The sequence below is a fragment of the Epinephelus lanceolatus genome, chromosome 15, assembly GCF_041903045.1.
Source record: "Epinephelus lanceolatus isolate andai-2023 chromosome 15, ASM4190304v1, whole genome shotgun sequence".
Lineage (NCBI taxonomy): Eukaryota > Metazoa > Chordata > Actinopteri > Perciformes > Serranidae > Epinephelus > Epinephelus lanceolatus.
The window spans coordinates 13,111,867-13,136,193 of NC_135748.1; the positions used below are offsets into that span (position 1 = coordinate 13,111,867).

General features: G+C 40.6%; 1 protein-coding gene across 10 annotated transcripts in view; it reads left to right on the forward strand.

The window, feature by feature from the left end:
- Window positions 1-19,712, forward strand: part of myt1lb (myelin transcription factor 1-like, b) — a 125,596-nt gene extending 105,884 nt beyond the window's left edge. For 3 of the 10 annotated variants that reach the window (XM_078174922.1, XM_078174921.1, XM_078174923.1), the window contains exons 12-23: window positions 700-930; window positions 3,994-4,115; window positions 4,640-4,702; window positions 5,483-5,551; window positions 7,703-7,765; window positions 8,000-8,083; window positions 13,797-14,018; window positions 14,551-14,645; window positions 15,225-15,328; window positions 15,450-15,593; window positions 16,400-16,462; window positions 17,032-19,712. In XM_078174922.1, coding sequence (XP_078031048.1) covers window positions 700-930; window positions 3,994-4,115; window positions 4,640-4,702; window positions 5,483-5,551; window positions 7,703-7,765; window positions 8,000-8,083; window positions 13,797-14,018; window positions 14,551-14,645; window positions 15,225-15,328; window positions 15,450-15,593; window positions 16,400-16,462; window positions 17,032-17,172 — 1,401 coding nt within the window. In that variant the 3' untranslated portion in view covers window positions 17,173-19,712. The remainder of the gene's footprint in view (window positions 1-699; window positions 931-3,993; window positions 4,116-4,639; window positions 4,703-5,482; window positions 5,552-7,702; window positions 7,766-7,999; window positions 8,084-13,796; window positions 14,019-14,550; window positions 14,646-15,224; window positions 15,329-15,449; window positions 15,594-16,399; window positions 16,463-17,031) is intronic. The other 7 variants (XM_033642890.2, XM_078174925.1, XM_078174926.1 and 4 more) reach the window with 5 other exon arrangements.
- The last annotated feature ends 4,615 nt before the right edge of the window (window positions 19,713-24,327 follow it).

Genomic DNA, 24,327 nt, shown 5'->3' on the forward strand with positions numbered 1-24,327 from the left:
GTGATGTCCACTCACATTAGGCTCACACACACACACACATACAACACAAAGTCATGCACACGCACCCTTCTGACTGCACAGAACACAGTAGAGACCATAGCGGGATGGAAGGAAAGAGAGAAAGAGAAAAAGGAGGGGTTCACAGAGGGATGCACTCGTCCTTGAGCACTGATGACCTCTTCTTTTTTTGACCCTCTTATGAGCGTCACACTTCATCACTACTGTACACTGCAAGTGTCTAATATTTCATCCAAGACAGACTTGGGCAAAAAAATAATAAATTGGAATATTGTTTCAGGTATTTGAACTGCAGGTGTTCTTGATCCATCTTTCCAGAAATCTGAAAACTTCAAAAGTGAGCACATCACTGGAGGAGCAGAAAATTCAAGCACTTTTCATGTACTTCTTTAGTATTCACCATGTATTCAGCTACTGTTTTGCCCAGCTCTGATCCGAGAATATGGATATGTTTGACTGCTATTTAATTCAGAAACTCTCACTCTCTTTTATCCCCTTCTCTCCATCCCTGCCTCCTTATGTTCTGTGCATCCTTTTACCCTTCCTCATAATCATCTCACTGAAAACACGCAACACACACACACACACACACACACACACACACACACCCATCTCCTCCACATATACTGACTTTACCCCACACACACGTATGCATGCACAAAAACCACATCCACTTTCCAGAGCCCCGGTCTAGATGTTGATGAGAACGGTACGTTGGACCTGAGTATGAGCAAGCGTCTGTGCAGTGGTGGCGGAGGGGACTCGGTGCTCACACCTCTAGAGCCCATGTCCCCCCAGAGGCAAGCTGCCCTGCTGGGCTCCCGCTGCTACGGCATGGGGGACGCTGCTGACTGCTGGGACCTGCCTGTAGACTACACCAAGATCAAACACATAGACGAGGACGAGAAAGAGGTAAAGGAGAAAATTACAAGGACAATGCTGGAAATTCATTTGACCACTGATGTCTGGTTGTGGCCAGATATATACATGTGTATGCTATGTATCACTTTTTCAGGAAGAAGGGTAGATTGCTGGCTGAACTTAAACACTCAGTATCTTTTAAATGTAGCCTGTCAAGGTTGAGTCACCTTAAAAGTATTATAAAGTGTGCTATATAAAGCATAACAGTGTGTCATCTTTGTTATTCATACAGATACAGATTTTTAACCTTTAAAGCAACCTAGTCAACACAAGAAAATGTTGGCGTTGTACGTTTCTACAAACTATGACTGTTACATTTGTATACGTCAAACATATACCAGCGTTTCTAAAGTGACGAAGTATATGAGCTGATTTTGTCATGCGGAGGTGGAGAGGATGGTGGATAGGGTGTAACATAGGCAAGACACCTGCCAGGCTGCAGAGCACTGCAGAAAGCTGTTTAAAACCAACAAAACCAGTTGTTTTTTAAGGAGTCAATTTTTTTATGCTTTTTAGACATCTAATGTGGGTGTTTTTTGGTGACCCGTCGCTGTGTTTCCAGTGTTTTTTTTTTAGCCCCCAAACGTGAGTGGTTTTTAGCAACCTGTGGCTGTTTTCCAGTGGCTTAATGGCTCCCATATGTGGCTGTTTCTAACAACCCATTGCTGTGTTTCCAGCAGCTTTTTTGGCACCAAACGTGGGTGTTTTGTAGCGACCCATCGCTGTGTTTCCAGCAGGAATAGTGGCACAAAGAACTGTCGTTTTTTGCTGAAACATGGCTCCTTTTCCTGACAGCATTTTGCTCCCTAAAACCAGGTATTTTAAGCAAAAACCTGATCTTTTCCAAATGATAACCAAGTGTTTTTTCTGCCTTAACAAACCTACACATTAACCAGTGTTGTTGGAACATTAAGTTTCAATGTATCTGCTACATAATAGGTGTAAATGTAACATATCCCTTTGCAGAAATGTATAATGCCAACCTTTATTCTGGCAACTGGGTTACATAAGGCTGCTATCCTCTCTGCCTCCGAATATTCCATCACATATTCAGTTTCCTTCAAGATGTTCAGGACGATACCAGGATCGAGACAGAAATGATGACGTGTGATGAAGAGAAGAATAAAAGAGAGAGATGTGATGTTGATGATGATTATAAAACACAAGTATATGATAGTTTGTGGTTTTGGAAGCTGATAGACAGTACAGTTGGCATGCGTTACTTCTACTGTCTGTTCAATGTGTCTCAGCCCAAATTATTTCCCTCCAAGCCATTGATTCAACACAGTGTCTCCAAGTCAAACATTTGCATTGCCGCCTGATTGTCTTCTAGGTTTCTTACCTCCCCGTCTTACTCACTGTTTGGAATCATTAGAAAGTCATATTAGGGATTTTTGAGGGAAACCTAATGAATCTGCATGTTAATTGATGTCAGCATTGCCATGCACAGAGGTATCTGCTCTGTTTGTATCATGCTCCCCGCATGCTGGCTTTCTGTTTTTACATTTCGCTCTTCTCCAAAATGAATTATGCAAAGTAGCACCTTGGGAGGGAATCGGAATAGCTCATCTCATCAAAGAACTGCTGGAAATCAATGCACCACTGCTGGGTGCGCCTGTCGGTGTGTGTGTACAGGCGCATGCATGTGCAGTACATGCGCCTCTGTTTTTGGTGTGTGTGTGTGTGTGAGATGTGAATATTCATATGAGCGTGTGTACCCATGTCTCTTTGGGAGTGTGTCTGCGTGTATATGCAAGTTCCATCCCTAGCCTACTTTCTGCATCTCTGTATGTATGCATGTGTCGCTCTCCTTCCTGTCTGCCTCTCAGCCTGTGCTCCCTTTAATTGGAGAAGCTCGCTGGCTGACCCAGCATCACGCACTCCGAGACAGCTTGAGCGCCGGATAATTTGGGCTGTATCTGGACCTGTCTCTTTATGGGCATTACTGTACATACACTGCGAGCATGGAAGAAAGGAAAGAGGATTTGCATCAACAGCCGTCGTGCCCTGGCTGCATGCACTGCAGACAAAGCACAGCCCCACATAACACAGCCAACAGTGGTCTGACCCTACACCGCAGTGCCATCTTGTGACTGACTGGTGCATTGCGAGTAAAGAACGAGCCAACTCCCTGAATGTTCTGTTCTCGCACGCACACAGGAATACTCTATGAACATGTGCAAACCCACAAATGAGCTCTCACACACACACACACACACACTGTTCATTTGGCACTGACTGATTATTTCCTCCCAGAGATTCTATTTTTGAGCTCTGTTAGACTGACAGGTGAGGCTCAATTGTCACACAGGCTCAACCATTAGCATTCAAATTGATAAGACTCTATGGTCTGACAGGTGTGCGTGTGTTTTGTGTGTGTGTGTGTGTGAGGAAAAAGACAACTGGAAGATATGAGTTTTCATCATGTGCCAGTAAATAAAATGTACTGCTGGGCAATATATCATTGTGAGATGAGACTGGATATTGTCTTAGATCTTGAATATTGTAAGTATTTTCCTAGTTTTAAATGTCCAGTTTGCAGAATTTAGTGGCATCTAGCAGTGAGATTGCAGATTGCCTGTAGGAGAACTACAGTGGCCGACACGAAAATGCAATGGCCCAGCTTGAGCCTGGCTATTACCGTGAGCCGAATTATCCAAGATCTCCTACTCTCCAAAACAAACGAACCCAGTAATTGAAACCAATAAAAAACCGAATAAAGCAGTTTCACATTACGAATCAGACGTTCCCTGAAGCTGTTCGGCATGTCGGAGACGGGTCACTTGCCCAGCACCTGCTAATCTGTACTTGCCTTTTTTCTCTTATAACTTAAGATCCAAACATTCAGGAGGTTTTTACTGGGAGCCGAAGTAACTGCAGAGGTCTCTTCCTGTCCAAAACAAATGGGCCTGGTGATTAAATTCAAATCACCAATGGCACTGTCAAGAGTCAGTGTTTAGTTTGTCCGTCTTCATCTCTCTTTTTCCCCTTTCCTTGCCTGTCTCCCTCCTCCCCTTTTTCTCCTCCCTTCCCTCGGCTCTCACCCAATCTCAGCCGGATGATCTGGACCCCTTCCATGACCTGCTGGAGGACCGCTCCTACACCACAGATGTGAACATGCCCAGCCCCAAACCCAAGTATGTCCAGTGCAAGGAGAGTAAGAAGGACCTGATAACGTAAGAGCCCCCCTACTCTCACTAACGCCCCAGTGTTCCCCCTATCCACCTCACCCTACTTGCCTTTCCCAACTCATGCTCTGCTTCCCCCCACCCCCTCACCTTATTCTTTTCTTTTGTTTTCATCCCTCTCTTTGCTCCAGTTGACCTCAGACAACCTTTCTCTCTCCCTTCCCCATCCTGTGCTGCCAGCTTTGCTATATGACTTTTATTTACATCTTTATCCATTTGTCCACACTGATCTCAGAGGTGGTAGCTTCTACTGATGCCTTCACTGCAGTTTTCTCTCCTTTGATGCTTTATCTTTATAAGACACAACACTAGTTGTCAGTATTATGCCATATCAAGTGTAGCTGTATCTCAGGAGTCACAATATTAATCACAGACAGTGAAGCTAAACTGGAAACAATGAAAACCAACAATGAAAAAAAAGAAAATCAGAAACAACCCCCTTTTTCTGTAATTTTCACATTTTCTTCTCCTTCCCTTTGGGCTTATAAATCTATCTATTTTTCCGGTGGCAGATGTCCCACACCGGGGTGTGATGGAAGTGGTCACTTGACGAGCAATTTCGCCTCACATCGAAGGTGTGACTTCCTTTTCTCCTGGTGGATTCTAAGTCTATTTCTCTTTATTGTTTTCAGCTTACCTCGACTATGCTGTCAAACACCTGTAGGCAGAATGTCTCTCTTTCTCTCTTATTTGTTAGCCCTTTGACTATTGGCAACTTGACATCCTGAAATAAGGGTATCATGAAATAAAGAGACTAATTTAATTAAAGATTGGATACATGCTAATTTTTAAGCTGAACCCTGGGATAAAATTATTTCTCAATGGGCCGGGTGTAAAGCCTTCTAAGCTGATGTTATTCAGTCCTCCAGGCCCTTCCAACAGTGCAATGCAGACTAAGCATTTACCATTCACAGTAAGAAGACTTAAGCAGAATTGTTGAGTGTTGCCATGTGAGGTGAGTCTGCAAGGGCTGAATGATATCAGTGCAGAGGCTGCACATGGCTGCAAGTACATAAGATTTCCCCTGAAAAAGCTCATGATTCCAACTAGTCTTTGGAAACAACCCCATGTCTTCATTTTAATTCACCCAGTCCTGTTTGAACACACAGTGCACCAAAACAAGACTTCCTTGTTGTTACAAATACAAATACTCAGAGGGTTAACTTAATTAAATCAACTCCCTGCACTTGCATCATGGCTTTTTTGCATTTCCTGGTTGATGTTTTATGTATGCATGTGTTTGTGTATGTCTGAGTGTAGAGACGAGTGTGGTCTGAGAGATTATTTTGTGTTACAGTGGTTGGGGGTGACTTGTCATTCTGGTGTAACTAATGTTCCACTGGTGTATTTTTCAGTCTCTCAGGTTGTCCTTTAGCTGATAAAAGCATTCGAAGTATGCTGGCCAACAACGCGCAAGAGCTCAAGTAAGGCGTGAGATGATTCACTCATATTTGTATGATTTGTATGTCTTGCTCATTCTGCCAAGGTCAATCTTATTAGTGTTAGTAAAGCGGGAATGAAGAGCACAGTATGGATAGAGACGATGGGCTGCTCATATATGGAGCTGTATTTCACTGCTTTTTAAGGAAAACTATTTCAAGCCTGGTAATATTCCGTATATTTATGTTGTCAACAAATCCCTTAAAAAGACCCAAACCAACAATGCATCGATCCTTTTAACAAGTATTCTTAGTATCCAACACAACAGTATAAATAGCTTATTCCTCTGTGCCATAGAGCTCCACTGTTGTCCAAACACTAATAAAAACACATCAGTGAGCCACACTGTTGCACTGGGTGACATGTTCCTTTATTACCATGAACACACACTGTAGTTTATTTTTACTCAATCCAACATACACCAACCCCGAATCCACATTAATTGTGGATTAATTCGCAGCTGAAAATAGTCCCCAACAAATTAATTCTGGTTAAAAAACTACAGTGCTAAAAAACTACAGTGCTCAGCTGTAGCAGATTCTTTTAGCTTTTTTAATATATTTATGGCCAGTTTTAAAGTTTTATGTTTTTGGTAGGAACCAACAGGAGTGCCACAGGCAGGTAGGGAGGTCAAAGTAGACTAACACATAGTTTCTTTTCATGCTAAAAGACTTTAAGAAAAATATTTTAAAATTGCCTTATTCTTATATAATGTATCAATCAAAAACCTGCGTGTAAAATGTGTTGAGTCAGGGGATCTCAGAGCCCTGTACTTACACCTAAAACCCCCTGAGAACCTCATAATCACATTTTTGAGGGGTTAAAATTTAAACCGTTGAGTTAATTTAATGTCGAAACGTTTAGGAAAAGACAACTGACAATGAACAGGGAGCAAATGTGCTTTATATCCAACAAGTCCTTCAACCCATTCAGCCACATAGGTCCTTTGTTCCTACCCTGTAAAACAACCCATGGGAGCATTTCCTAAATTATTGTCCCTACAGGTGGCAGGAGATTAACACATTTTCATATATAAATGACAGAATAGGTCATTTGCCAGTGACTTTTAAAACCACATATAACATGGCTACAGTTTTAAACACATGGACACCAAATCTACTCAGTTAAGTTTAATCAACAAAACTAGTTGGTTAGGTTTAGGAAAAGCTCATGGTTTTGGTTACAATAAGTAGGTCTGTTACATAACTTAAAGTTATTTGGGCAACATACGTATCATAAGATTAGCTAACTTGTGTATAGAAACTGACTTTTGGGTTCACATGTGACAAAAACACCAGTCTCCCGAGACAAAGTCATGTGTGTGTTTGACCCATCCATCCAGCCCAATCTCCTCCTTATTGTGGCTCTGTACACTATGTCACCTGACTTCCGTCTTTGCTTCCAGAATAATTACCACGGCCACTAGAGGTCGCCACTTAGCAATAAATGTAATAGGTTGTAGTAAGCTGCTTGTACAAATGACCTATGTCGTCATTTTGGGGGAGGACAGTCTCCAATGTCTTGCTGGTGCCAAAATTCCTAGCATGGATAATACCTGAGTTGCCTGCCATAGTTGTGCAATTCAGTATATATACGAATATAGCCAAATACATTATATAGCCTCCAGCCCCTCAGCAGTGTATTGGAAAAGTCTGATTTGACATAAAACAATCCATACACAAAACACTTTTTTATTTGATCTGAAGAAAAAAAAGTTTTTAAATCTTCAAACACATAAATAAAAATAGCATTAGGGATACACATTCCTCACATTTTGTAATTGTGAGATGTTTCCACTGACATTTTTCACAAACTATAGGATGTTAAATTTTATGGCATCGTCGTATCGCTATTTCAAGACGAGTGGCTGATATATAGCACAGTAATCCCTGTCTGTCCTAGCCCGGCATGCATGACACAGGACTGCTACCAGTTATCATAGAGTATCTTGCACTCTAATTATAACCATAGTGAAGCAAATGTTTGCATCTGTGTTGTCACATTCAGTAGGCAGTGGGCATAATAACAACAACCGTAGAAGCTATAAATTATATGCACCACATGGAGTAAATTATCCTCAAGATGCTGAACTTTTGCTGTAGGCCCTGAGCCCTTTTTTGTGTTTTCTGCCCCAGGTGCCCGACACCAGGGTGCGATGGTTCGGGACATATCACTGGCAACTACGCCTCACACAGAAGGTACAACACACACACTCTGCACACATGAACCCCCCCCCCTTCTTTTTATTCTCTCTCTTCTCTGTCTCGCATACATCTTAAATTGACCTTATGTAAACTTTGCTCTGCTTCTGCTTTTCTCCCCATCTCTCTCTGTCTGTCTGTCTGTCTCTCTCTCTCTCTCACACACACACACACACACACACACACACATACTGTGTGTTTCCACTTTGTAACACTGTCATTTATCTGCAGTCTCTCAGGGTGTCCGCGGGCCAGGAAAAGTGGGATAAAGATCATCCACAGTAAAGAGAACAAGGAGGACCAGGAGCCTATCAGGTACAGTACAGACACTGATCATCAATCTTCTGTCACCGTTTAAAACCCTGAAACTGAAACTCCTCCTCCTGCTGCCAACACTGCTAACTATTCACTGCTTACTTTACATTTCCCATGTGAAATATACTTTATCACATTATTTATGTCTGTTTTATAATGATGCAAGTAAGCAGCGTGAATGGGAACAAAAGAGCAATGTGCTGCTTTCTGATCATTACATTGCTCTTTGAGTGCACTGATGCAAGCAGGTATAAATCTGTATTAGCCCTGACAAGACAAATGCGGTATGAGTGTAAAGTTTCAGCCCAAATCTAAAGGTGCAGGAGAAACTTCAGAAGAGCAAGGTTGTAGCAGTTTAGAGATTCTGCAGTCTCTGGTGAACTCCTGCAGACACACAGGTAAGGAAAGACAGAGAGGCGAGCAGAGAGGGAGAGATAGAGGCAGAGAGAGATTGATTGGACTCTACCTAAATCCCACAATGGGCTTCTCTGGCCTTAGCCCTGCAGCTGCATTGATTTCTCTGGTGGTGCAGAGCACAAATAACACACTTTGGCCATTCTCGATCTAACCCCAATCATTCTGTTGGAGTCTGAGGACAGTTTGCCAAAGGTAGCCCTGTCAGTATGCTCTGATGACATTAAAATATCTTTGAAAAATATTTTTGACTCACTATTTGAAGTGTGGAAACTAGTAAGGAACTTAAAGAGATGAGTAAAGTCTCTTGGGTTCAGAGGAAGACATGGTGGTTGTAACTCGTTAATGAAATATATAAAATCCATAGAATGGAGTGCACAAAACAAACACTCTAAATTAAAAGCTTTTCTACTTTCTGCAGTATTGAACATAAAGGGAGTAAATTAACTCCCCCTGTTGATCTTTCAAATACCCTTATTTGGATTAGGGATGATGACCTCGTCATTTTGACTCTTTCCCTTGAGCTTATTATGCTCAGAGGGAGGGTCAGTAATCTTTGTTTGTGTGCGCTCTTCAGATTAGAGATCAGGGCCTTTGCATGATCATTCATTATTGGAGACTTTTTCTGTCATGGGGTAGTGTTCTCTTATAACTTGCACTGGCTCTCATGCCAGGAGGCCTGGTCTAACCCTTAACACTAAGGGACTGTACAAAAATTATTAGAGGAGCTGTAAAGGAAGAAGGAAAGCACAGTAAAGCACTTTGCAATTCTGTACTATAAAGGTGCTATAAACATTAAGTTATTATTATTACTATTATCATCGAATAGTTGTTAGTTGCAGCCTTAAATAATATAATAGTTGTATAAGTATAAATATTGGAAAAAACATTCATTCCTTCTGCATGGAGAGAATGCCAAGAGTGTGCAAAGCAGTAATCAGAGCAAAGGGTGGCTATTTTGAAGAAACTAGAATATAAAACATGTTTTCAGTTATTTCACCTTTTTTTGTTAAGTACATAACTCCACATGTGTTCATTCATAGTTTTGATGCCTTCAGTGAGAATCTACAATGTAAATAGTCATGAAAACAAAGAAAACGCATTGAATGAGAAGGTGTGTCCAAACTTTTGGCCTGTACTGTATATATATATATATATATATATATATATATATATACACACACACACACACACATATATATATATATATATATATATATATATATATATATACATATATGTATATTTCTGATTCAGAGTCATTCAATTGCAGGAAATTTTTGGACATAAAATAAGAGACATCGGTGGTGCTCGGCTTCAAAGGGACATGAGTTGCTTATCTGCATAGCAATGAAAGTGTATCCCACTGTATGTCTACACACGATAAGCTCCAGTGGTAACATGCATATGGTAAATAGGAGGGGACCCAGTATAGACACCTGAGGGACCCCACCAAAGAAAGGAACATAAGAGGGAGAGGCATCTCCAAGCATGGCCATGTCACTGATGCCAACAAAGTTTTTCAGGTGGTTGATTAAGACAAATTTGGTCCACTGCGTCAAAGGCTGAGATTAGGGAAAATTGGATTAAAATGGAGTACAGGCCTTTGTTGATGGCATGCAGTAAGTCATTGGAGACTTTGATCAGAGTCTCGGTGCTGTCTTGAGAGCGAAAAGGTGATTGAATTTTTTTTTAGAAATTTGATTGCTGTTCATGAAAGAAATCTGTTTATTAGAGACAACTTTTTCTAAGATCTTAGGTAAAAAGGGCATCAACAAATCAAAATTGAGGGAAGGGTCTTGCAGTTTTAGAGTATGAAACGTGGTTCAGCCCCCCTCCCAACCCCAGTCATTTTTGTACAGTCCCTAACCTGTTGTGCTGCCAGTGTGGCATTAAACACAACATCTTACTAGGCTCTGTATCTGGACATGATGCAATTCTGGATGGCAGTCAGTTTGGCTCTTCTGAACTGTTACATAGCACACATGAGGCTCTCATCACAGACTGGTGGATGTTTGCCTCAACAGCACAGCTCTGGATCTGTTACCAGGTTGTACCCGTTTGGCTCTCAGGTCACTGATGAAGTGTGCTGTGAGCTGATATGTGGCTCAAACAGCTGAGACATTTATGGCTTGAACTGGTGTCCAAAGTACTTTCTGAAGAGGATGAGGAAAGGTGCAGTCCTGGGAGAGGCTAGCAATAGGGATGTGCGATATGGACAAAAAATGATATCTCGATATTTTGGGGGATTTTGAAAATAACGATAATTAGACGATATTCTTTTAAGTATGTGTTTTTAACAGCCTGAGTTATAGCTCATTAATTGTTTCTCATGGATGATATTAATGGAAAAATGTTCTTAACATTTCTCACTGCTTTTTTACCTGATCTCTCTGTTTGACTCTGGTGACGGCCTTTTGTAGCGTCAATTCCGGGTCCATTTGCAACTGTTCAGATAGGCGTTTGTCCCGCAGACTCACCACAAGCCTGTCCCCCACCATCTCATCATGTAGAGCCCAGTAACCGCAGTGCTCTGCCAGGCAGTGCAGCGCCGTAATGAAACGGTCGGCCGTCTCGCCCGTTTCTTGAAACCGCTGATTAAACTTCACTCTCTCAAAGATCACATTCCTGCAATTCTCTTCTGCTTGGGTCTCCAATCCAGAAGCAATGCGGAATCTGTTGAAGCCTTTAATCCATTTAGGCCAGTCTTCAGCCTTGAAGGTGAACTTTTACGGTGGGGAGACTTGAAACTGTGCCATGTTGCCGCTTCGTTCAGCTAACTGTGGCTAGGCTAGGTAGCTCCGTAGACGGTCTTCCGGTACTGCGAACTTTAGCTTGACAGGCTGGGACCTATCACTACAGTTGACCCACGTCTTCCGAAGCTGCTGGAGCATCCGTGGGCAGTGTTGCTATGTTGTCTCGCTAATGTTTGTTTAGCAGCAGGCTGACCTGCCAGGAAGGTGCCCGTGAGAGATCATGTGACCACCTAAGCGTACTGCGGCGTGCTGCTGCACGCAAGTTATGCTCTTGTTCAGTGAATGTGTGGGGTTTCAAAGTGTTTGGAGCTGCATTATCTGCTCAGATTCAACCAAATGCTTCAAAACTCATTGGACGATGCTTCACAGTGCTGATGGACATTGACCTGAAGCATATTGCAAAAGCAACCAAAGACATTTTTAAGGCAAAGAAGTGGAATGTTCTGCAATGGCCAAGTCATATCATCTGACCTGAATCCAATTGAGCATGCGTTTCTCTTGCTGAAGCCAAAACTGAGGGCAAAACACCCAAAACACAAGCAGGAAGTGCAGACGGCTGCAGTAAAGGGCTGGCAGAGCATCACCAGGGAAGAAACCCAGCATCTGATGATGTCTATGTGTCCAACACTTCAGGCAGTCATTGACTGTAAAGGATTTGCAACCATGTATTAAAACTGACTGTTTAATTGATGATTATGTTAGTTTGTCCAAATACTTATGAGCCCTTAAAGTTGGGGGACTGTGTGAAGAAATGCTTGTCATTCCTACACGGTTCATACTACATTTTTGAAAAAAGCCTTAAATGAAAGCTGAGAGTCTGCACTTTTAGCAGGTATTCATTGTTTCATTTAAAACCCATTGTGGTGGTGTACAGAGCCAAAATGATGACAACTGTATCATTGTCCAAATAATTATGGACCTGACTGTATGTATGTCAAGAGGGAATAGGGATAATTTACATAAAACTAAATATTATGTAGAGACTGTCATACTCCATTAAGACTGTAGATAATGAAAATGAGAAAGGAAGATTTGGGCTGGAGGTGCAGGATGGAATTGTTTGCTGGAATTTAACAGTCCTGACCACTCTTGGTTAAGTTTTGGGAGCCTGAGTGGATGGGTTAGTGAAGCTAATTCCTGTGACTTCTGATCTATATTCACGAGAGGAAAGATCTCAAATGCAAGAAAAACACACTGTGTTTCACAGCAGTGCATGTGATGCCCCCTGTTTTTTATTTGTTTATTTATTTGCAGTCAAAAAGCCACAAAGCTGATATAACACCAGGTAGCTGCTATTTGCAGACAGAACTGATGCTTTCACAACTGTAGCTAGCTTTAGCTATAATCCATTTTGCGAGCTGTGACATTTGGAATAATTTACTGCCTCATTGCATCTGATTAGCATGGTGTTGATGCACTGTCAGCATTCCAAGACTGCGATAAGACTGCCACTGGGACAGCTTTAAATAAGATGATGGTATCTTTGTTTATATCAAAGCAATAGAGATAGAGGGAACCAGAAAAATGATATCCACACATACAGTCTATGGTGTTTTAGTACTCAGGAGGCAAGCAGACTGAAGGGTATACCAGGGAGCTAGTACAGACTCAGTAGGTCACTCTTTGATGGGGAAAAGGGGTTGGTAAAAAAAATGTATTCACATAAGTCTCTCTCTTTTTTTTTTCATTAAGTTTTTAATGCCTGAATCAATGTAATTAAAATTTACATAGGTGGATTTCCCCCTCAGTATTTAGAACATGTGCAACTACATATGCTTAAAATGTCTTCCCCAATGCTGAAACGAAAACTACGCCCTTGCAAATTCAACAATTCAAAAATTTTAAATTTTATTTTATGCCAAGGTGGAAAAAGTTACCAATTTTATTGTTTAAATCTACAGGTAACTTGATGTCATATCTGTTTAAAGACAAACAAAGCCAAAGCAAGAAAAAAGAAAATAGTGGGTGGTTCAAGGACACGAACCCTCAGTTATCTGCTGTAACAACTCAAATTAAGCCAGCACAAACCCCAATGTTGAGTGGGTCTTACCTGGGTAACAGCAGCAACAGAAAGTTTGCTGATCTGGTGGAGAGTCAGGGCAGTTAGGGATCAGTCAGTCAAGGTTTGCCCTAAACTCAGGTAATTCCAATGACCTGAATTATTAATCAACTGATTAATAATTATTGATTAACTGAAAATGTTTTTTGGAAATATGCCACATGATATAAGTATCTGTAAGTGTATGATTCAACTTTTTACCCTTGGTAAAGTGTTCAGAGTTTGAACAGAAATCACAATAAGTGATAATATTAAATCACAGTACTTGGAAATTCGCAATACATATCAAACATATCAATCAAAGTATCAAATTGGGAGCTAAGCATATCATGCCAGCCCTAATGTCTTCAATATAGATTAAAGACAATGGTATCAACTTTGTATATTTGAGCAAATGAAGGTTGTGGTTGAATAAATAAATGATGAAAGTGAATTAAACTGTTGAGAGAGTCTTCTCTAAGAACATTGCACTCTGTCCCTCCAGGTGTCCAGTCCCAGGTTGTGATGGCCAGGGACACGTGACAGGGAAGTACGCATCCCACAGAAGTGCATCGGGATGCCCCATAGCAGCCAAGAGACAAAAGGACGGCTACTTAAATGGCATCCAGTTCACGTGGAAGTCTGGAAAAACAGAGGGCATGTCCTGCCCCACGCCAGGCTGCGATGGCTCGGGTCACGTTAGCGGCAGCTTCCTGACACATCGGAGGTGGGTATAGGGAACTTGTGTGCTATTAGTCTTTCCATCAAACTCTCAACAATAAAGCACGTTTGACTTTTCTGTGAGACTGACATTAATGAAATATGTCACTCACAAAATGACACTTGCATATCAGTCACTCACCACGTTACCCATAATTCATGAGAAAAACTACAGAGCATCCCAAAAAAGGCAAGCCAGTGCATGTTTGGAAAGATAAATGAAACTTGGATTATACTACACAAGTTGAGTGAGAGTTTGACAACAGATTTTTTGAAATGTTTTTTCTGTTGTTAATGTGGACCCTGATTCAATTCATGACAAATGTTCACCTTTTTGGATTCTCTGTTCACCAAGGAAGCATGCAAGAAAACAGTTTTCTCATTAATTCGAGGTGACATGCAATGAGTAACTTTTGCGGGTGAAGTATTTCTTTAGTGGAATGTTTTTTCCCAGCCTTCCTATATATAAAATCCAGCAGTTGTCTCATGTGTGTGGAATATACTGAAACAATGCTTCCTCTCCTTGTTGCTGCCTTCAGTTTGTCGGGTTGTCCACGTGCCACCTCCGCCATGAGGAAAGCCAGGCTCTCCGGGGTGGAAATGCTAACAATAAAGCAGCAACGTGCCAGCAACGGTAACTAAAGCTACCACTCACCCACACAATACAGCCAATCAGGAATGTGGACATGGAATGATTTGCTGAGCAAAGTTCCAATTTCAGATAATAAACCAATCAGGAGGGCGTGTGTGGAGAGCATTGTCTGAACAAAGGCTTACATTGGAGATGAACTGCCATTCAGGGGTAGGGTGTAAATAATGAGAAGAGTGGCTCCAATCTAGAAGAACAGGGCTGGACTCAGCAGTTATCAGACATGGAATATCTGGACTAGCTTGTGGTTGTGTGCTCCATCTGTTTTGCTAACACTTCACCCTTGAATGCAGTGTATTTCAACACTTCATAAAGGGATGTGACAGGATCATAATGTAATTTGTCTGAGGGATTGTTGAGTCTTAATCAGCTAAAATGACCTGCCCCAGTCGTATTGTAGAGGTGAAGACAGTCACACATAGTGTCCAGCAGAATTCTGACATAGCCACACAGTCATATTGTGTCATTTTTAATTACTTCAGTCCAACATAAAGGCCGTTAATCTAATTTATGACTGAGGCCTTGCAGTAATGTGTCAGTGTTAATGCCGCTCTTCCTCTGTAGGACTGGAGCACGAAGAGGAGATCAAACAGCTGGATGAAGAAATCAAAGATATAAGTGAATCAAATTCACAAGTGGAAGCAGACATGATCAAACTCAGAACACAGGTAAGTCACGTCCTGTCTGCTCCTGTGTTTCTGTATATCTGAGTCAGCAGCGGTGCGCACTCGCCATGTGAATACAAAACTGTGTTCTTAACATCCTGTCATCCGCCCGTCCTCTCCTCAGATCACAACAATGGAGTCCAACCTGAAGTCCATAGAGGAGGAAAACAAGGTGATTGAACAGCAAAATGAATCTCTCCTGCATGAGCTGGCCAACCTCAGCCAGTCACTGATTAACAGTTTAGCTAATGTCCAGCTCCCTCATATGGTAAGGGCCACCAGGAACGGCAAGCCGGCAAGTTGCAGAACATAGCTAACCGTAGCATTATAGCAGCTTACTCATTTATTTGTGTATTTAACCACAGCCTATTGTGCATGCTTAGTCTAAAATGTGGAGCATTGCTTGTCTTTCCAAATAGTGAGGGGGAGTTGGGAAATGAGGTTTGATTGGGCATTTTTTGAAAGTGGTAGCAACTCCAACTACAGCAACGATGGTGTAGGTTAAACAATGGTGTAGGCTCTTCAGTGAGGGTTTTTTGTGCTAATATGATAGAAGGCTTTTTCGTAAAGTGTGTTGCAAAAATTTTGGGCTCTTGAAGAAAAAGTAAAAATTATTACATTTTGAGTTTCATAGTAACACACGCTGTTATCCTGTTTTTCATCCTTCACTATGCCATTCATTCATGTTATCCTCTTGCATGATGGATAAGTTAACATTCATTGACAAACGAATGAATTACAGTTAAGAATCCTGTCTAAATGGCAAGCTATTTTTTTAATCACATCCTTTTATATTCCAGCCGTTGTTCTGATAAAAAAGTCCCTGATGCTTAGAATTTTTCCTCCTTGTAACCATTGTGCCATTCTGACACCATTACATGGGCTGGCCTGGCTCTGTTTGTCTTGCCTTATACTGTATGTCTTCATCTACTGTATGTCCAGCTTCTGTTTTCCAGTTAATTTCTTCTGTCTGGCTGTATATCAAATACTGCCACCTAGTGTTCAAATGTAAGAACAACAACTTTGCTTCTCAAAGCGAGCTAAAAGAAATGTGTCCCTCCTTTGCTTCCATAGAAACCACTGGCACACAAAGAGCCTCCTCTAAGGAATAACAGCTGCTTACAGATGCACCAGCAAGTGAGTCGATGACTTCATTTTAAAGGGACTTATTTTGCTCATTTTCAGGTTCATACTTGAAGTTTCACCCTCAAATATGAAATACATATTTCTCCTCTTACCTGTAGTTCTATTTATCAGTCTAGATTGTTTTGGTGTGAGTTGCTGAGTGTTGGAGATATCTGCTGTAGAGACGTTTACCTTGTTTGTATGCTTGTGTGATGCACAAGGTCTGTGGATTTCTGGAAAGAGACATTGCTGTTGAGTTTTTCAAATGTACTTTTTGGCGCTTTTTCCATAAGCCAAATGCCATCTAGTTCCATTAGTTTGGAGAAAAGGCAGACATCTGTACAGCCAATATCTCCAACGCTCAGCAACTCACACTAGCAGAACTATATGTATTATTTATTTTAGGGTGAACTGTCCCTTAAAAGAAACCGAAAAACAAATTGTGAAACTTAACATTACAGAAAAAATAATGTTGACATTTAGATCATAACACATTCTATAGGAAGATTAGAGACATCTTAAATCCTCTGTCACCTCTGTTTTCCTCTAATGGCCATCATGTTGTGTCTCTGGTCCTGCAGGAGCCAATAAGCGAGCAGAACTTTGACGCCTACGTCACCACTCTGACAGACATGTACACAAACCAAGACCAGTACCAGAGCCCAGAAAACAAAGCCCTGTTGGAAAACATCAAGCAAGCAGTTCAAGGGATTCAAGTGTAACCATTGAGCAAAGGGAGATTTTTGTTCCCCCAGCAGGTGTGGCTGATGTATCAAATCCACATACAAACAGGCAGTGATGGTTCGGTGCAGTAACTTATATAGTGTTATATATTCTCAATTCTGTTCTCTCAAAAAAAGAGGTGTGATGCGTAGAAAGACCTCGAGATAATTTCTTTCTTCGTTTCTTTCTTTTCTTTTCGGGCCTTGCTTTGAGGAAAAACATAAAAGAGTAAATGGCAAAATAGTTTTTGAGGACATTCACATTTTGTACGTTTTCATATGAGCTGACATAGTGTCATGTAATGTTTCTAGCTGCTCATGTATGCACATTTTTAGTGTATATTTCTGAACAGTAAGCTAATGATAATGGAACGTGAGTTCTTTTTATTGCTTGACAAAAAAGCATTTTAGATGAAAAAAAACTGGACAGTGAAATAAAAATGAAAAAAACTACAAGCAAGGAGGAAGCTACATATTTTTCTCCTCACTGGATGATTTTGGACTCAATGATTTTAGATGTTTTTTCTTCTTCTCTTCTTCTTCTTCTTCTTCTTGCGTGTAGATTGTTCAAGAGCAAGAACTGGTTTGCGGATCGCTTTATTTTCTGACAATGCTTGAGAAACGTTTGTGTTTTGTTTTGATGGAAAAAAAAGATGTGTAGCTGTAGGTGGGGGCATTTTTAATTGGTGCTGTAAATGAATCCGGAGAGGAAACTGACCTGATGTATGTATGAATGTATGTATGAATAGTTATATTGTAAACATCATTACACGGAAACCCGATGGTGGAAATCCCATTATCTAGGAGAGCCAATTAATTCCTAGAGGAACACATCTGTGCGGTGCATGCATGTTCACATGCTCATCCTTAACTAATCTCAAATAGAAACAATGTGTAAAGACAATGACCTATAGAGACCACATTCTAGCCTTTCTAGTATCAAATCTGCGCAATTCCAAGACTTGTGTTGCTAGGGTCAAGAAATGTCTCAGCAATATAATAACTAAATCATTTGTTTATAGTCGGTACGGGATGCAATCTGCAAAGGAAAAAAAAAAAAGGTTGGGTATATGCAATTTCTTGTTTATAAGCATAGCGGGGTGACATGAATCTTTTTAATATAACCTATGTAAAATATTGATTTTTATACAAATCTTTTAATACAAAAAGTCTTTTTAAAAAAGAGGAGGGAACCTGGACATTGAGTTTTAGAAGTGAAAGTATATGAGTTCCACTTTTTTTCTGTACAATTTTGCACAGGGACACCTTCGTTTCCATGTTTTGATGTTCTTACAGAAACTAAAAGCAGTACCCGAGAGCCTAAAAGGAGGGTTTCAGAGGGTTTTGTAAAGAGTATTTATAGAGTATGACAGCAGGACTTACAGGGTCACTGTCCCCACTTATGTGCCAGTAGACTATTTGCACTTGTCCTTGAAGATATTATCCTTACGTACGGCGGCGTGCAATTTTCCAGATGACCTCTTTGGCACACGATTGGAGCAACCAACTGCTTGGAGCCACTGTAGGCGTGGATTTAGTACCACTGAGAGTGGAAGAACAGGGACTTGAAATCAGAGAAGAGGATGATTATAACCATAGCAGTTATACTGTAGGCTATTATCAAGTGTAAAAACATTGTTCTTTCATTTTTTTTGCTATGTTTTAGGAAGATGAAGTTATCCCCCAGCAGCACTTTATATCTAATCACTGTACAAAGGATTAAATAGTCAATCAATTCAAGGTTTTAAAAAAAGCTGAAGAAATGGTGAAACGAGACCTTCGAGGGGTGATACAATCCAGCGTCGTGCCCGTATGCCTGACTGTATGCACCCCTCCATTCTGTTGTTCTAGTTGTTAGCGATCATGTTCAGAATTGCCTTTTCGAGAGCTAATGCAAAAGGTGCTTGTCCTTCACCTGATTGAATCTCATCTATTGTACTTTACTGTCCTCTTTCAGGACTCTACTACCCATCATCCATGACTGCATACGCCTTTTTCCACAGCATCGTGTCTGCAGCTTTTTGCCAATATAGTAATGCTTCAGTAGAGTAATAGCTAGTACCAGTTTTTGAATTAATTCTCATTATCAGTAAAAAGGGAAAAGGGATTTTAAAGCACAAACCGGCTGCTCATCTGATGTTGGTACATAAATAACAAATCTGAATAGAGTTATCTGTGACTATCTATAGGGAACACAAAAAGGTCGTCACATATTTAGAAAGCTGACTTTTCATATAAATTATTGTGAATTCATCAGAGTTTATTATTTTATTTGAGCCAGTTCATTTTGAGATTGTTTTCAGTGACCATTAACAAAGACAGGATTTTGTATAAACTATTGTGCTCTCTGTGGAACTGAAGTTTGATTTATTTTTGTACTACACAGCATGGATTTGTTGACATTTTAATTTTGCTATAAATGTGTGAGATCACAAGTTGCTGTGATATTTCATTTATAAATTGTGAACTTTGTACAATTTTTGTCATGCTGGATGTTGACACATCTTACTCTGAATAAAGAAAAAATGTGTTGCCAGAGGCCTGTAAAATGATTTGTGTGCTCATTACACATTGCTACGGCAGAGCCCATCGTCATATTCACTCTGAGACTGATATACTCATCTCTCCACCAGCAGGTGTCAGCAAACCCAAACTACACCATGGGTGCACCTTCGTGCTGTGCAGCTGCCAAAGATGAATCATTGCAGTGACTTGCTGATGAAAAGCAGGTTCATTTTCAAAAATGAAATGGAGTTCAAAACACCACAGATTTGCAAACTATCCTCCAATGATCCTTTTGTTGTTAATCACTGATGGAGCAGTGCAAAACAATTAAAGCAGACAACAATTTTAAATTCTTTATTTGTTGAAATACCTTTGTGTGACCGGCTCATTAATTGAGATTCAGATGCCGCCAATTCAATTTGTCATTTAGCCAAGATAATCTGCTTCACAATGGAGCAATCAAAGAAGGCTACAAGGCCCTGTTACATATTGATCTTTCATTCTCTCACTGTCTCTCTCATTCCAGTGCATACCTCATGTTGAAACAGCACGCTGATGGTTTAGTAGTGCTCTGGCTATGAAGATAGGGGACGAACAAAAGATAGACAGTACATAGAATCATGCGTGTCACATGGAGCTCAGTGGTGTTTTTGTGACAAGGGTATGACATGCAGGTAAGGTCCCCAGCAGCCAATCAAAGCATGGATGTTGCGGTTAACTATCAGGCTGCAGGAACAACCCATGAATTGTCTGAATACTTTCTGCATACTGCACTGTATCATTCCATGATAGAGGTGCTAATGGTATCTGCATGATTGTTTCCTGGCCACAAAGTTGTTTCTACTTGTACTTGTACTTGGATTAGTAATAGGCAGACAGGAATATAATTTATCGTCCCAAGTGCCTGACTTTATGCGTAGACACATTTTGCACAAATTTACATACTGTCACTGTCACTTATTTTTTTTAGCCATTACATTGAAAGATCAACACCTTGTAAAGCACTTTTTATGTATTTTTGAAAGATTCCTGGACCTTTAGTGCTCTTTATTTTCAGGTTTTAATGTTACCATTTTGGCATTTTTTGCCTTTATTGCAGTGATTTCCAACAAAGGGTATTTGTACCCTAGGCGGTACCTCTGCGATTACAAATTGGGCAATGGAAATATTGCACTGTTGTTCAGCTAATTTGAAACATCTAAATAACAATTTGATTTGAACATTTAAAAAAAAAAATCCATATATTGAGTCAGCTGTAACTTGAATGCAATGTGTTGATTGCAGGAAAAGTGGTTAGCAAGCGAGCTGAGAAGTCTGAACAATTGGCTAAAAACTCGGATAAATGGTTAAAAAGAAGCTAAAAGTATGATGAAGATACAGATTAAACATTTTGCTAACTAAAAGTAACAGCTAAATGACTGAAAGCGTTAATGTAAAAGTCATGAATATGCAGTTGAAACTAGTCAGCTAAAAGTAATGACTGAAATAGCTTAACGTTTGTGCTGATTAAGATTTGACAGAAGTCTTTGGCGTATAGACACCAGAGGGAGATATTTTGTGATTGAGAGACATCTAAGCGGCAGCAAGATAAATCCCCCCATGGAGTCCATGTGGTGGCTGCTGACTCTGAGGCTGCTGACTGCTGAGGCACATGAGGCTGATGAATCTGTAAAGACTAGGTGGTGTTGGGAGTTGGAGGGTGCGCACGACTGCAGCAAGAAAGAACTACGACAGATTTAAAATGAGTAGCAATAAGATGATAGGCTGACAGAGAAAGGTGTGCCGCTGTGCTATTGGCTGATTGTGAATCAGCTGAAACGGCTGATGATTCAATTGACAAACCCAAACAGTGACACCCAGAGATGGTGAGTGAGCATGCATGCGAGGAGTTGTAGGGTGAGGAAGAAAACTTATAGCCTAAGCATGAAAGGTATTGTCTATCTGACTGAACTTTCGCTACAGCTTCATTTGACGAATGTCATGAGTTCATCGTATAGGGGTGTCTACGTCTTCAAGAAAAGGTTAGGAACCACTGCCTTATTGGACACTACAATGTAGAGGAAGACGGAAAACAAGGGGAGAGACAGGGGTATGACCTGCAACAAAGGACCACAACCAAAACTAAACTGGGGACACTGGGAGAACATGGCACGCACCTTAACCACTTTGCTACCAAGGTGTCCCACGGTACTGTACACTCAAAGGGTTTAGTAACATCAATTATCAAGGTCCAAGTTGAACAGTCAAGGATTTCATGAATGTCTCACTGGCTTTTCTTTAAGGAATACTTTCTTTAAGGAATACCTACAAAATGATCATCACCCCATGTTACCTTGACTTCATGAAAAAAGTTTTGTTTTCTTCGCATGCCTCCAGAATCCAAACACAGAGGAAAAAAGTTTTCTTTACAAATTCAAGGCAACTCAGGGTGAGAATCCGATATACAAATGATCATTCTGTGGGTGAAGTATTTCTTTAAACAGTCCTCTCTGTGCATACAGACCACTGGAGTATGCACACAGACTTAGATTCCTTGCCAAGGTCCAGAACATTTTGTCCATATCTCTTATCTTCTCCAAGCCTCTGTGCTGGCATTGCTCCAGTTTTAAAGAGGCATTTTTTGTTTAAAGTTTGCAGTGTAGCCAATGTCTCCATAAGTCTTGGCAAAAAGATCTGTCTCATGCCATACAACATACTGCACAGCATACATTATGTTCCATATCTAAGCGTCAACAGGTGGATGCCATCTTTCACTGGCCCAGTGGCTGCTTATATATACAGTAATGCATTGGTCCTGGCCTTTCAGTTCACCTGTCTTTTATTGCTAGGGTGAAAATGTATTGGTGTTGTTGGTCTCTCACCTGCACTCTGGTTCACCATGTGAAATAGCCACAGCTCTCACATCCACAAATGCCACGTTTTGACTCTACCTCCATCTCACCCACAGTTCACAAACCAACCTGAGTGGAGAAAGCAGCATGATTTGAACTAGCAAGGCAAATAGTGTTATAATGTGTCACATGAGCCTCCTGGGCTACATCTGACAACTCAGCCTGGAGTAAACAAGATTTGTATTCCATCAATAATTCATCAATCTGATTTCCCGCTTGATGCAGAGCAGCTTTGGGGGTACTGTGGGACATGTATCAGCTTGAAAAGGGGCGACTGACATATACTGTATATGAAATATGTACTGTATATGTGTCTTATTTTTAAAATCTGTTGGTTTGACTTTAAATTTAACATATTAAGGTTGACATCAAAGTTGACCAACAAGGAAATATCAGTGGTGCCAAAATAGCCTTTATTTTAGATCTTGAACACAAGTGGATGAGAAGCAATAATGGCTTTGAGGAGAAGAAAATGTGCACATTGATATATTCCCACCAGATCTCCCTGTAAATAAAATACCACAGTCCACAGAATTCACTGAAACAATGTTCCCAATGTTCATCAGTGCCTGCAGTCTATTGGCCTGTGGAAATGCAAACAATAGCACTGGGAGAGCATTGTTAGCAGTGGAAATGCTAACAATGACACAGCAGCATGCCAGCAGAAGCAGACACAACCACCTCACCCACACAATACAGTAGTCAGGAGCACAGATGCAGAGTGATAGTGAGCAGAGTTCCAATATGAGATAACTGACCAATCAGAAGGCTGTATGTGCAGTATGCATGGTGAGCTGCTGCTGAGAAGAGGCTTAAATTGGGAATAAACCACCAGTCCACCTATAGGTAGTAAATAGAGGTTCTGGAGAGGAGCTCCAGGGCTGAGATGGTCGGATATATAAGCAAGACGGTCATGGAGCTTCATTCAGTAAGTAGCTATTACCTGTTTTTCAATCAAACGTATGCTGATATGTTTTTTCAAAGCCTAAACACGCATCAAATAATAAATAGCCTATATATCTTGTCTCAGGCCAATTCCTGTAACCTTTTGTAGTGCTATGTGGTGTTATTTTTACATTCACCAGCAGATGTCAGCAAACCCAAACTATTAAGAAAGAAACGTTGAGCTGTGTAATAATGATGCTGAAGGTGTAAGTTGACATAAATTCATATAAGTCTTACTGTGTGTTTTAAGATTCTTTTGTCTTTTGAAGCTAATTTGAATAGGTGACTTAAATGTTCACATCCGGTGACATCAGGCATGTTTCCTGCTCTCACGTCTGATTGGTGCACTAGTGCCAATATACAGCAGACCTACCTAATTACACACACCTGTGCATAATTAGCCAACAGCTAGAGCTCGAGCATTAGCTAGCTAACCTACTAAGCTAAGCTAAACTAAGCTAAGCTAGCTTTTTCGTGGAGAGAATGGTGAGCCAATTTCATTTTCGGTTGTATTATAAAAACAAAATTTGTATTAGACATGAGTTATTGGTAGTGCTGGCTAAAATAACGTAAGCTTAGGCTAGCTAAAACTTAAAGGGGAACTATTACGCCAATTCAAAATCCATACATGTTATTGCTATGGTCTAAGACAGTCCAAAAATACCAGTAAACATGAACAACTCTCTCCCAAATCCAAAAACTAGAGTGTTAAAACTCAAATTCAAATTAATTTGGGTGGTGTTCCCTTTCAACCTTTTAGTCTTTCTTGCTGAGGCTAATGCTATCACTTAGCTACTTTTCTGAACACACCACC